Here is a 15,701-nt window from a genome sequence, read left to right as displayed (position 1 = left end):
TATTTAGAAGAAGAATCATTTTCTGACATTCAAACACTGTATTTAAGGATCACAGTGCAGCCCAAAATACTCTTTCATTGTCATTTTAAATCTTTATACTTTGCCACTTTCCTTCAAACCACTAGATTTCATTCATTTGTCATTTGTCAAGAAGATTTTAATCATTTAAAATATAATTAAATTTAGTTTTATATATTTTATTAAGTACAGGTTAAAATAACCGTTGGTTCATTTTTACATTAAATATATCTGTTACACTAAATGATGATGGAAGATTAAAACATTTTTTTTTCACAAGAGTAATTTGAAACATTAAAACAGACACTTGCATTTAATGGGTTTTCTATTTAAAATTGCTTTTGTACATTTAAACACAGTAACTGATATATTTTTGATTTTGGCAGATCAGCTCCTCCAACCAATCTTCAGTTCAGTAAATGAAGCCCCGCCCACTACAATTCACCCGTGAAGCTCCTCCCACATCACTCACATCATCAGTGAAGCTCCTCCCTCATCACTCACATCATCAGTGAAGCTCCTCCCACAGCAGTTCATCAATAAATGCTGGAATATTCCCATCAGACGAGCATCAGAGCATCAGGAAGAGCTGAAATCTGCAAAGACTGAGTTTATTAAAGAGGACAGTGAGAACATGAGTGATCCAGAACCCTGCAGAATGAAACACACTGAAGATACTGAAGAACAAAGAGGTTGGTGTTTATTCTTCATTCATTCATGATGCTGAACAACATTCATGATAGAAAGATTCAAGCACTTCTGCACATTTAGATACACAGTTGAACTATGAAATGAGACAATGTTCTTTTCTAACAAAAGCTCAGTAAAGGGAAGTTTGAGAAACTTTCATAATGATTGTCAACATCAGATCAAACTGAATATTTATTTTACATTTATTTTATATCTGCTTCACAGTTTTCAAGAGTGTTTCCAGAATTTAGGCATTTTCAATATAGTTTACAACATTGTTATTTTTAGGAATAAACTGTAAACACCAAAATGTATGAAGTAAATGAACTTTCCAGAATGGCTGACAGGGTTGTAAGTGTAACTTGAGCTAAATCTCTTCTTACAGTAACTTTGGTAACAGGGTTGATGAATGCAGTCATTCATTTGTGTAAAAACTGATACAATGGATTGAGATTATTTTCTTGTCCCATCATGCTGTAGAGAGAGCCCAGATGATGTCACTTCCTGGGGCCAGTTGCATGAACTTATTCACTGTATTAAGACCAACTTACAGTTAACCAATGGGTAATCAATGTTATTTTCCCAATTCAAATTACACCAATCTACCTTTTTATGTAACAGACATTTCCTAAAAAATGAGGACCACTCTTCAAGAAAAACATTAGTGTCTTAACTTTTAAGACTAGTCTAAGTGGTTAATGAATCCGGCCCCAGGTGTCACACTTTTAAGAAATCCTGTTTTTGAAAGGAGGAAAATCATGTCAGAAGTAACAGGGTTGAGGGAATCATGAAGGACACTGATAATAACACATTTAAAGATGCAGTCAGTCTAGACTTTGAGCATGTGAACTTTCTACAGACGCTGAAATGATCATGATATGATGTCACACTCCGTGAATCTCTTTTAAAACATAAATAACAAATAATAATCATTCCAAAATATTAATATATACAATCTAAAACTGCAAACCACTGGATTGTGTTGTTGAGATGACCGGTGAGTCTGAACAATTGGAAGATTAATGTTAAAGTTTCAGGGACATATGCAATTAATTTATGAAACTGCAAATGCATCAAAATGATCGGGATATTTTTTTATATATTTTTTTTTAAAAATAGTCTCAATTTTATGACTATTTTATTTTATTTTATTTTGATGTACTGAAAATCAAATTACTCTTTTTTTTTCTTTCATTTCAGGACTGATGGAAGAGAGTGAGGAGAGTGAAGAACTGAGTGAAGTGGAGGAGAAACATCATGACAAACCTGGAGAAAAACCTTCGAGTCGCTCAAAGACTAAAAAGACATTTTTGAAGAATAAAAATAAATCTACAACCTGCACTCAGTGTGGGAAGAGTTTCTCAACAAAACAAAGTCTCAAGCTTCACATGAGAGTTCATACTGGAGAGAAGCCGTTCACATGTGATCAGTGTGGAAAGAGATTCACACAAAAAGTCCATCTTGATGTTCACATGACAGTTCACACAGGAGAAAAGCCGCACACATGTGATCAATGTGGGAAGAGTTTCAGTCAATCATCAACCCTTAAAGAACACATGAAGATCCACACTGGAGAGAAGCCGTTTACATGTGATCAATGTGGGAAGAGTTTCAGACAATCATCAGTCCTTAAAGAACACATGAGGATCCATACCGGAGCGAGACTATTCACATGTGATCAATGTGGGAAGAGTTTCAATCAGTCATCATACCTTAAAAAACACATGATGATCCATACTGGAGAGAGACCGTACACATGTGATCAATGTGGGAAGGGCTACACCCGATCACAACACCTTAAAGACCACATGAGGATCCACTCCGGAGCGAGACCGTTCACATGTCATCAATGCGGAAAAACATTTCTTCTGGAATCAGCTCTGAAGAAACACCTGATAGTTCATACGAAGGAGAAGCCACATTCATGTTCTGTGTGTGGAAAGAGTTTTTCACTGCTGCAATATTTACATGCACATCAGAAAACGCACACTGCTGTGAGAGAGTATGTGTGCTTTGAGTGTGAGAAGACTTTTACTACAGCAAACAGTTTAAAACGTCACCAGAGGATCCACACTGGAGAAAAACCTTACATGTGTTCACACTGTGACAAGAGATTCAGTCGGTTAGTACATCTGAAAATACATGAGACAATCCACACTGGAGAAAAACCTTACAAGTGTTCACACTGTGACATGAGATTTAATCAGTCATCAAATCTGAAAACACATGAGAGGATCCACAGCAGAGAGAAGCCGCACATGTGATCAGTGTGGAAAGAGTTTCTCTATTAAAGGTGACCTGAAGATACACATGAAGATCCATGCAGTGGAGAAACCACATCACCACAGCTGAGAAGAGACTCAGCCAAATCTCTCCTCTCCACCTATAGTTGGCGCTGTTGCTCTGTGTCTGCTGTTGAATTATCCAGGTTGTGGATGAGGAGCGACCCCTGATGTGATTGTGTACATACAGTAGTACATAGTTCAGTGCTATATAAATGCTTCATTCATTCATTTATTCAATATGCGTTCTTGTCTGTTCTTGTGAAATTCATCAGTTGCTGCCCAAGTTCTGATCCAATTCAAAGTTCACATCTAGCCAAAGAAAATTTCAAATCCCCGGATGTGTTCTTGATCCGCCACTTTTATCGAGTCTTACCTCGGCTAGTCCTTCTGATGATTGCCACTGGCTCTGATGTCTCTGTAGTGGTTAAACATGAGATATAATTCATATTTTGTATATATAATGGGCAATCTGAATGAATCTATAATTTGTTGAAGTGAAAGTGAAATTTCACAACTTTACTGTTGTAGCCTACAAGAGCGCTGACTTTGTACATTTGGCTGAATTGTTTGCTTTATTCTTATTGTAGCTTCTTGCCTTACTTATACTTTTCTAATGGTTAGTATTGATCATTAAAACTAACAAAAAGAAACAGTGTTGTGTTTTATGTTTGTTTTATGTTTGCACTATATGCACTTATTACCTGAACCACATATGTTTAATATTTTTTAAAATGTAAACAAAAAGAGAAAGAGCTGTGTTTTATAGTTTGTTTGGTTATAAATATACATGGAGTGAAGATAATCGATGAATGTGTTGCCTAAACTACATAGTAATATGTTTAAGATTTTTTAAATGAAAACGAAAAGAGTGGTGTTTTATAGCATATTTCACTTTATGGTTGTCTAAAATATACATACAGAGATAACTGGAGTAGCCAGAGTGAGACATAATGTTACATAAAGCACCATCACTTCGAAGGAATTATATTTGAAAGACTTTTGGCTAATATGGTAAATATTACTATAAATGACAGCAACACCTCCCCCTTTGCCTTTCTGACGAGGACTGTGTCAATAATCGCAACCTTGAGGGCTAGACTCATTTAAAGTAATGTAATTGTCCGGTTTTAGCCAGGTTTCTGTCAAACACAGCACATCTAGATTATTATCTGTGATAATATCGTTTACAATAAGTGCTTTTGGAGAAAGGGATCTAATATTCAACAACCCAAGCTTTATAATTTCTTTATCATTATTATCTCTATTTTTTATTTGTTGAACATCAGGGCTTTAGACACAGTCTCTATGTGATAATATTTAGGCGTAAGAGTTTCTATGTGTTGGGAATTATCTGATTTCTGTGACGTGAGGCAGCTAGACGGTCGGTACTTGAGTAAAAAAAAAGTACAAAAGTACTTGATCTTTAATGTACTTAAATAAAAAGTACTGATTGATAAATGTTTATCATGTAATTTTATATGGGCCACTTATACAATTTCATTTTATATATTTTATATAATCCTTTTACTCAAAATAATTATGAAGGATTAGGAATTGTCAAATAGCCAGCACTAGTCATTATGGATGGAAGATTAGTAGATGCATATACATATATGCATATACAATATGTAATGTGTGTTGACAAACAATATAAAAACTGAGGAAACATACAGGGCTAAAAACATTTTAAGAAATTGCTGCAGCAGGGAAGATGAACAGGCATTTAAAAAAAAAAAATTGTGTTACAGTTGCACGAATCTGGATAAAATGAGAATCAAGATTTTTTTGTTTTTTTTGTTTCTTTATTACTTTCAAATAAAAATAATGATTCTCCCATGATTCTGAATAGACGATTAAACAAAATTATGTATGATTATTTACTAGAGAACAAAATATAAATTGCTGCAGTTAAAAATATTAAAGTAATTCATTGAATGAAATGGGTTTGAATGAATGATTTAATGACTCACTCATAACTACTTCACTTGTTTCATTACTGGATGAATCAATGTTTTTGAACAAATCTTTTGAATGAATCATGTCCAATACATTTTACGTCACTTTGGCGCCTCCTAGAGCCGTAATAATGTAATCTTTCCAACCGTTATTTTGGAGCGGCAAGGTTTAAATGGACACAATGGACAGTTGTGACCTAAATATGATTTTCAGTTACAATAATTAATACATTCAGAGGATCCCCCAGTTCTTGGCTATTTTTTTTTTTTAATTCACTGGAGAGTCGGTCTGAACAGATCATTGCAGCTGTTCTCGAGTCAACAAATAAGTCCAATTCGCAAATTAATTGTTGATGTGATTTGTGAACAGATTTAACAGGATGATTGAAAAGAATCAGTTCGTGCATGATTCAGACAGATACTGCTTTTTCGTCTCTGAGCATGTGAACATTTCTTCATTTTAAAATAAAGAGTAACAATATTTTTTATGAAATGTAGTGGAATAAAAAGTATGATCTTATGCCGTGGAATGTAGTGAAATAAAAGTACAAGTTGCTCAAAATAAAATTACACGAGTAAAGTACAGATACTTGAAAATGTATTTAAGTAAAGTAACAAAGTAAAAATAATTAGTTATTGTCCACCACTGGTTTTTAAATGCATTAGAGTGCATTAAAGGTATTCAGTTTTCAGTAGGAAAGGTGTCATTTAATTTAAGTAATAATGAACATTTACAATGGAAATGATTCAATCAAAAACCAACTTTAGCTTGATAAGAAACAAAATGCATTGTGAAAAGCGCTATTTAACCCTTAAAGACCTAGAGCATTTTTGGGGCTCCTGACTGACTGCATTTTTCTCTGGTTTTCTAACCTATAACCTAGCAGTCAGCATCAAGTGCCATATATCATTTCAAACAGGACAACTTGAAGTTTCAGTTTAGCTAATTTAAAGTGCCAATTTTACATTTATTTTGTCTGAGAGTGGATAAAATTTCCAATAAAAATAAAAAAAAAAAGCCAGCAAAAATCTAGTGTTTTTCACTGGAAACTGACCCAAACCTCCTGAAGTTTGATTTTTTTATTTTTTTTATTTATATTTTGATGTTTTAAACTTTCGGATGAAATTTTGTCTAAATGTAACAATCTCTAAGAAAGTTATAGCTATTTGTTACAATATTACTTTAGATAAAACTACAATATTACTTTTTAGGGATAGACAGGTAAAGTTCCCTATTTATTGATAATGTGTGTCCAAAAAAGACCAGGGGGTAAAATAAATACAAAAAAAAAAAAAAAATGTTATACAACAGAACACTAAAGCAAAAGTGACTTATTAGAGAAATATATATTCAATCTGAACATGAATAAAAACATTTAGTGTTGCATGTAATGAAAACAATTATGAAAACTGTCTTGTACAACAAAGTTTTTTTTTCACAAAATACACACAAAATGAAAAATAAGTAGTTCAGCTGAACTACTAATGTTAATGATCTTCACAAACTATAAAATAAGTATTTAGATAATATAACAACCAAACAGAGAAGTCCTGTGGCTGAACTCCTCACTGAACGCATTACATTTGATTGCAGCAGTTCACTGTGTAGAGATGTGTTTGAAAACATAAATTGCAGTAACTTAACTTGATGTGAAACTGTTTTATCCTCATTTTTGGTTCAGCCGTGAATCTCCTCTTTACAGTACATTTTAAAACATACAGATTGGATTAGCGGTTCAAAATTTATTAAAAATTTTTGGACGATGGTTATTTTTGGCCACCGGCGGCCGTCTAGGTTTTTAAGGGTTAAATGAAGATGACTTGACTTGAGATTACTTTTAAATCATATCATCAGCTGGATTAAAACACTCTATAATACACCAACAGCATCGGTCATAACTAATGGTATTATATCAAATCAATTTTACTTAAAAAGAGGTACCAGACAAGGCTGCCCAGTATCAGCGCTACTCTTTGCTGTCAAGGTATGTCACAGCATTCTAACAGAGGAAGAGGATGATAAGACAGGTGAGATCAGACCCAGGCAAAGCTAGGCTGGAGAACCAAGGAGATGGATGGGGTTGCAGCAGACAATGACAACAGGCTGTAGTTTGAAGCACCAGAGGCTTGAAACTCTGAGCTGCAACTGAAGCTGTATCAGTCTCACTGCACGGCCTTGAGGACAGCAGCCAGGGTGGGTCGGGATGCAGGACAGGAACGGGCACAAGCAGACACAACACAAGACAACAAGAGAGAACAACAAGTAAAGGCAAAACAGAAATAAAAACCAACTTGGCACAGTGACTAAGTAAAGAAAAAAAACAAAACAAATAATGAACTAACTTAATATGAAATGCCTCACCGTTGATAACTGTCTGTTGATAACAGTTCTTTAGATGCAGATAATTGTAGATAATTGTATCTTTAGATGCAGAAAAGGCCTTTGATAGGGTAGAATGGTAATTTCTCTTCACTGCACTTAGTCACTATGGTTTTAAATCATATATCATCAGCTGGATTAAAACACTCTATAATACACCAACAGCATTGGTAATAACTAGTGGTATTATATAAAATCAATTTTATCTAAAAAGAGGTACCAGACAAGGCTGCCCACTATCGCCGCTACTCTTTGCACTTTTTCATTCAATTCTTTGAAGCTGCAATACGACAATCACATAACATATATGGAATCCAATCAAAACATCACCATCATAAAATGAGTTTATATGTGGACAACATTCTTTTATATATCACAAACCCATCTTCATCACTTCTGTCAGTTCATAATTTGTTAAGCATTTTGGTAAAGGATCAGGATATTCAATTAACTGCTCAAAATATGAAATTCTGCCCATTGCTGAATTGAACAGGAATGCTGAGATATAGAAAGGGCAATAGTAAGTAATCATTTTGTTTGTTGTTTTGGCTAGTCCATCTCCTGAAGATTGGAATGCCTCTGCATGATTGCGTCATCAAGCACGTATGAAATCAATATGGTGACAGAACATCATAGGCGGGTGACGTCACTGACTCTTTCCACATTGATCACATGTGTACGGCTCCTTTGTATGAACTCTCAGGTGTTTCTTCAGGTTTGATGACACAGGAAATGTTTTGCCGCACTGATCACATGTGAACGGCTTCTCTCCCGTGTGGATTCTCATGTGTTCTTTAAGGTGTGCTGATTGTGTGAAGCTCCTTCCACATTGATCACATGCGTACAGCTTCTCTCCAGTATGAACTCTCATGTGTTCTGTAAGATGTGCTAATTGTTTAAAACTCTTCCCACACTGATAACAAGTGAATGGCTTCTCTCCAGTGTGAAGTCTCATGTGAAGCTCAAGATGATGTTTGTATGTGAATCTCTTTCCACACTGATCACATGCGTACGGCTTCTCTCCAGTATGAACTCTCATGTGAACATCTAGACGATGTTTCTTTGAGAATCTCTTTGCACAATGTTCACACATATAAGGTGTGGATCCTCATTTGAACATAAAGACTTGATTTGTCTGTGAAACTATTTCCACACTGATCACACTTGAACGGCTTCTCTCTGGTGTGAACTCTCATGTGATCATCAAGATTAGTTTTACGTGTGAATCTCTTGCTGCACTGATCACAAGTGAACGGCTTCTCTCCAGTGTGAACTCTCAAGTGAAGTTCAAGATTTTGTTTTGTTGAGAAACTCTTTCCACACTCAGTGCAGGTTGTAGATTTCTTGGCTCTTCTTTTCTTTAAAAATGTCTTTTTAGTCTTTGAGCGACTCAAAGGTTTTTCTCCAGGTTTGTCATGATGTTTCTCCTCTACTTCACTCAGTTCTTCACTCTCCTCCTTCACTTCCATCAGCTCTGAAAATATAAATAAATGTTTAATTTTATTTTCATTAAATATTCCAATTATTATTTTTTAAACATTATAGGCACAAATCCCATGTTTGAGTAGTGAAAAATGATGATTTGCTGCTCAAGAAACAATGTTGAAAACACTGTTTTTGATAAACAGTAAATTCAAAAGAACAACATTTATCTGAAATGGACAGCTTTTGTAACATTATGTCATTATGTAACAGAATATAAGGCATCTTGTGTATCAAATCATCATAAGTCTAATGTGACCGTCCCTAATAATTAAAAGCTTTTCAGTAAAATAAATTAAATGTCAATCTAAAAGTTGGAGCCCAAATTATGCCACTATTGTCTATTTTTTAAAGTTAATATTATGTTAGATAATAATGTTGTTCATCAAATAAATGTTTATATTAGAATGATTTCTGAAGGATCATGTGACTCTGAAGACTGGAGTAATGATGCTGAAAATTCAACTTTAATCACATGAATAAATTAAATTTTACTATATATTCACATAGAATATGTATAGTTAGATTACTTCTTTTAAAGTAAACTTGATTTTGTGAATAATCTACAAACAACACATTAAATCATCAAGTCTCCTCACATTCATTCTCTAGTTCTTCACATTAGTCATTGACAGGCCCAGCGGAGGGTCTTTGTCTCCTCAGGTGTGAATCACAGCATTATTCATGATGCTTCACGCCCTCGCCACATACAGCCATTCTGACACTAAGAGTGTCTTACAAAAGATAAATCACTATATTGTTTTGTATAGGGATGACCCATAATAGTCGACTAACCGTTAATGAGCTAGAAGAGGCCTGATCGACCAAGATTTGATTAGTCGGTTAGTCACAAAAAACTTCGCAGGAAACTCAAACATTCGCCTATCATTCATCGATCTCAAATATGGCTTATCACTTGAAACATGTAAGCAGTAGTGACTTTACAATCCTCTCGCTCTAATGTTAGTCTGGTTCGATCAATGTGTGCTGTTATCTGGCCATGTCCATATGTTTGTGTGGAGAGCGTGTTTACTGCATGACATGGAGGCGCCAGAGCGATCATCTGTCATGTCTATCATCGTGCTGAATACAGTGCAATCAGACTTTAACCATGAAAATGTTTTTAAGAAACTGATAAAAGCACAAATATCAGGGCATGTCAAAACTTCTGCCCCAAAACCCCCTCAGACCCCAGAGGATTCAGTTATATTGAGCTTTGTTGGTAAAATGTCTGCTGGAATGTTGAAAAATGTTCAGTGTTAAATAATATTTTTAAAATGTATTATGTAACTGATTTTTTCTTTGAAAAGCAAGACAAAATAATAAAAAGCTAATTTAATTTATACAAAAGTGAAAAAATTGCAAAATAAATCAGAAAAAAATGTGTTAAAAACATGTTCGGTATTCGGCCAAGTGTTTCATTATATTTGGTTTTGGTGCATCTCTACTCATTATTATGATTTCTATACAAGCACATGACATGGCTTAGGGTTGAGCTCTGAGTATGAATAACTTCTATAATTTATGATAATTACATCAGTAACTCGTCTGATGGGAATACTCCAGCATTTATTGGAGAACTAATGTGGGAGAAGCTTCACTGATGATGTGACTGATGTGGGAGGAGCTTCACTGATTATGTGTTGTGGGAGGAGCTTCACTGATTATGAACTGCACTAGGAGAAGCTGATCTGCAAAATTAAAAATATAAAAAAAACTGCTCTATTGAAAGACAATACTGATATTTCTCACAATATGACACATATAAAACATAATACAAAAACATCAATGACACTCATCTTCATCATCCTCTACAGCTAAATATCCACAGCAGCATAATATGTACACATGAATCTAACTATATTTGATTTTATGATAACTGCATTCATTACAATAAAGTAAAAGATCATTAAAATGTCATTAATTTTGTATGTGCAGAAACTGACAATCAACAAACCTTTCAAACCTTTTTATTTTTAAAAACTTGATGATGACTGATTTTTTTTTAATGCTAAGAACATCCATAACCAATGCCAGGGGTAATTTTTTTATGTTTTTGATTGTGCTGAAGTGGAACTATTACATGTATATCTACTTTTATCTTGCATTTAAGGACTAATATTATACAGTGATCAAACACTGTAACCGATTTCTGTCATTTGAATATGTAATTTTACTGTAATATGTACAGTAAGATATATGATAGATAGTATGTTACTGAAACACTGTATGGTGGAAGTGGCGGTTAATGGACAAAAGATGTAGTGTACCGGTAACTCACCAAAAAAGGTTAGTATATTAGTTCGATTTTATGTAAAACAAACATTTCCAAATGTTTTCACTTATAATGTTAACAGCAAACTAACTTGATTCAAAATGTGTCGTTTTCACATCGGAAGGGTTTTGATGCCTTTTTTAACTGGTAAGTTAAGTTTACCGATATTAAATATAGGTTATGATCTTTAGTTAAACTGATAAACATAATGTTTGTGTGTTTTGCTTCCTCTTTAACTTTAAAAAGTGAGATAAGGGCGGGGGTTTTGAACAATATTTTCAAGTACTTGTTTTTGATTTATTTTCAGGTTTGTGATCAATAATGTCATCTGACTGAAACATCAGAGGTTTAAATTGATCTCTTAAAAACTGCATTTTCAGGACAAAAGTCCCCTGGTTATTTAAATACATAAAAAAGACACAGCCAACACTTATTTGAAAATGCCAAGACAACAAATATATATATATTTTTTTTAACTTAGTATTTTATATATTTATTTAAAGATGTAATGGCAAAATCAAAGTCTCCATTACGCTGAAAGATAATTTTACACTTTGGAACATTTTTTCCCTCATGTGTTGACGTTTTATTTTTACAAAATGTATTTTAAATATTAAATAAGACACTTTACATGCATTTAACATGTTTTATTGATCTAAAATGTCTTTTGGAAGTTTAATGTGATGCGGACCCGAGTCTGAAAGTTTAAAGATGTTGAGAGATGCGTTCCTGGATTCAGAGGGAAGCGCAGCACTGAGTTTATTTACACACATGCAGCTCATGATTCAGTGTCTCAGAACAGTTTGGTTTATTTACTGTGAATCCATCTGTTCTGATATGCTGAAAACACAGGATCATAAGCTGCCCACATGTAAAACAACAGCACAACGGTGGAAAAGCAGCTGCACAAAACTACACAATACCTGTTCTGAATATGCTTCTGACAAACAAATGTCTCAGTGTTGGCAACATCTGTATTCATCTGTAGAGGAGAGAATGAAAATAAATACTGATGTAAGACATTTGCTGGAGCTAAAGAAGCTGCAAACTAAAAAACAAAAGACCAGTTTACTAACAACTTGTGCGGCACAAACCCTCGTTTGGTGTTAAAAACTACTGTCAGGATTTACTAAAGATACGCAACTATGAAAAAGTGTGGACAGGGTTATTTCTGTGGCTGACCTTATTTTATATACATTTGTAGGAGTTTCCCTTTTAGAGAGTAATGTTGTCAAAAATGTCATTATTTCTCTCTGTATCAAGACTTAAATATCTGAAAAGGTTCCAATTCTCCTTTTCTGCAGTACTGATTATTTTTGTAGTAAAACTATGGTCAGTTTTCATAAGGGAATTCTATGATCACTGTATATTATCAGTCTTTAAATGCAAGATATATAAAGTGAACCTAATGTAGGCTATACATGCAATAGTTTTACTTCAGCACAATCAAAAACAAGTATATATTTAGTACTAAAATGCAATAAGTACAAAAATATTTGTTCCAATTTAAGTATACCAATTGTGTATTCCAAAAGTACAATTACATGGTATTTTTATTAAGCACATACATATGTAAATGTATTACTTAGCACAAAAAGTATCAAATACATTTTAGCATTTTTTTTTCACTAAAGCCCTGCATATTAGCATTTGAATTATATTTTCCTGTAACCTGTAATTGTATTCTCAATTGTATTTACCCCTGGCGTTGGTTATGAATGTTCTTAACATTAAAATAAAATTTAAAAAAAAAATCAGTCAGAGCATTGAGTTTTTAAAAAGAAAAAGGTTTGATGATCGTATTCAGTTTTTGCACAAGCCCATCATTTTAATCATCTTTTACCTTATTGTAATGAAAGGAGTAATCATACAATCAGATTCATTGATGAATATGAGTGATGTTCAGTGTTTGTTTTTGTTTTATCCATGTCATATTGTGAGAAATATCAGTATTGTCTTTCAATAGAGCAGTTTTATAGTCTTTTCTCATATATCCTGACTCAAATAATCAGTTTCTAACAGCAAACACTCAGAATAAAGTGAGATGATCTGAATGTCTTGTTGAATGAGTGTTGATAGTCTGAGGATCATCAATATTAACAGAGAAACTGCTGAAAACACTCTTTATTTCATGTCAATAGTTCCTGTTTTCACCTCATTTATTATGCTGATGTCTTCAGATCTGCTGTAAATTGACACTTAAAGCTCATTTCATTGCTGTCAACAGACTGAGGGGATTTGATGACTACAAATATGTACATTTATTTCTGTCTTTGTGTTTTAAACTTGCCATTACTTGCCATCATTTATACTTGGAAGAATTTACATTATTTATATTTGGTTGTCAATGAGCATAAAAACAAACTTAGTAATTATTTTTGGCAAATCAGCTCCTCCCTCGTCACTCACATCATCAGTGAAGCTCCTCCCACACCACGCACATTATCAGTGAAGCCCCTCCCACATCAAAATCACATCATCAGTGAAGCTCCTCCCACATCACCCACATCATATGTGAAGCTCCTCCCTCATCACTCACATCATCAGTGAAGCTCCTCCCACATCACGCACATCATCAGTGAAGCTCCTCCCACATCACTCACATCATCAGTGAAGCTCCTCCCACAGCAGTTCATCAATAAATGCTGGAATATTCCCATCAGACGAGCATCAGAGTATCAGGAAGAGCTGAAATCTGCAAAGACTGAGTTTATTAAAGAGGACAGTGAGAACATGAGTGATCCAGAACCCTGCAGAATGAAACACACTGAAGATACTGAAGAACAAAGAGGTTGGTGTTTATTCTTCATTCATTCATGATGCTGAACAACATTCATGATAGAAAGATTCAAGCTCTTCTGCACATTTAGAGAAACAGTTGAACTAATTTTCAACAAATGGTCAGTAAAGTGATAAAGTGAGATTTGAGAAATGTCCATATATGTATATTATATATATATATATATATATATATATATATATATATATATATATATATATATATATATATATATATATAACATGGTGATTTGTCTCTAATGTTTTAAATATAATAACTGAAGATTAGTGTACCTCATTCATGCTAAGTTTCAGGGATATGTAATTAATTTATAAAAAGGCATCAGAATGATCAGAATATTTTATAGCAGTTGTCTACTTCGGTACATGAAGACTCAATTTATGCCCTTTCACTTCTTTATATATATTCTTATATATATATATATATATATATATATATATTCTTATAAATTATATTCTTTATTTTTTAAATGTTTTGATGTACTGAAAATGAAGTTTCTTCTTTCATTTCAGAACTGAATGAAGTGAAGGAGAAACATCATGACAAACCTGGAGAAAAACCTTTGAGTCGCTCAAAGACTAAAAAGACATTTTTAAAGAAAAGAAGAGCCAAGAAATCTACAACCTGCACTCAGTGTGGAAAGAGTTTCTCAGTAAAACAATATCTTGAGATTCACATGAGAGTTCACACTGGAGAGAAGCCGTACACATGTGATCAATGTGGGAAGAGCTTCTCAAGGAAAGATAGTCTTGAGATTCACAGGGCATTTCACACCAGAGAGAAACTGTTCACTTGTGATCAGTGCGACAAAACATTTCTCTGGGCATCAAATCTGAAGAGACACATGATAGTTCATATGAAGGAGAAGCTACATTCATGTTCTGTGTGTGGAAAGAGTTTTTCACTGCTGTCATATTTAAAAGTACATCAGAAAACACACACTGGTGTAAGAGTGTACATGTGCTTTGAGTGTGAGAAGACTTTTATTACAGGGAGTGATTTAAAACTGCATGAGAGGATTCACACTGGAGAAAAACCTTACAAGTGTTCTTACTGTGACAAGAGATTCAGTCTGTCATCACATCTGAAAAAACATGAGAGGATTCACACTGGAGAAAAACCTTACATGTGTTCACAATGTGACATGAGATTCAGTTTGTCATCAAATCTGAAAACACATGAGAGGATCCACACTGGAGAAAAACCTTACAAGTGTTCTTACTGTGACAAGAGATTCAGTTTGTCAACAAATCTGAAAACACATGAAAGGATCCACAGCAGAGAGAAGCCGTACACATGTGATCAATGTGGAATATGTTTGAGTTTTAAAAGTCACCTGAAGTCACACATGAAGATCCATACAGTGGAGAAACCACATCACCACAGTCTGAAATCACAGTGAGTAGTTCATCTGGATATGCTGAGCAACAAAGTAGTTTCCTTACAGCCACAATAAGCAGCAGGACAGTTTTGTGGTTGCTTAGTATCTGCTTAGAAAATATATCATCATTATTAGAAGTGTTGGAAGCACCTTATTTTACAGAACATGTACTTTCCTGGTACATATACAAACCCGATTCCAAAAAAGTTGGGACACTATACAAATTGTGAATAAAAACAGAATGCAATAAAGTGGAATTTTAAATTTCAATATTTTATTCAGAATACAACATATATGACATATCAATTGTTTAAACTGAGAAAATGTATCATTTTAAGGGAAAAATAAGTTGATTTTAAATTTCATGGCATCAACACATCTCAAAAAATTTGGGACAAGGCCATGTTTACCACTGTGTGGCATCCCCTCTTCTTT

General features: G+C 34.0%; 1 protein-coding gene across 1 annotated transcript; it reads left to right on the top strand.

The window, feature by feature from the left end:
- The first annotated feature begins 652 nt into the window (after positions 1-652).
- LOC137002639 (zinc finger protein 271-like) lies at positions 653-15,287 on the top strand. Its single transcript, XM_067362412.1, has 5 exons — positions 653-710; positions 1,909-2,534; positions 2,619-2,968; positions 13,665-13,810; positions 14,398-15,287. The coding sequence occupies exons 1-5, from the start codon at positions 653-655 to the stop codon at positions 15,285-15,287; spliced, it is 2,070 nt and encodes a 689-aa protein (XP_067218513.1).
- Positions 15,288-15,701: the final 414 nt, after the last annotated feature.

The sequence above is a fragment of the Chanodichthys erythropterus genome, chromosome 3 (assembly GCF_024489055.1).
Source record: "Chanodichthys erythropterus isolate Z2021 chromosome 3, ASM2448905v1, whole genome shotgun sequence".
Classification (NCBI taxonomy): domain Eukaryota; kingdom Metazoa; phylum Chordata; class Actinopteri; order Cypriniformes; family Xenocyprididae; genus Chanodichthys; species Chanodichthys erythropterus.
This window is presented reverse-complemented; position numbering and strand designations above follow the sequence as displayed.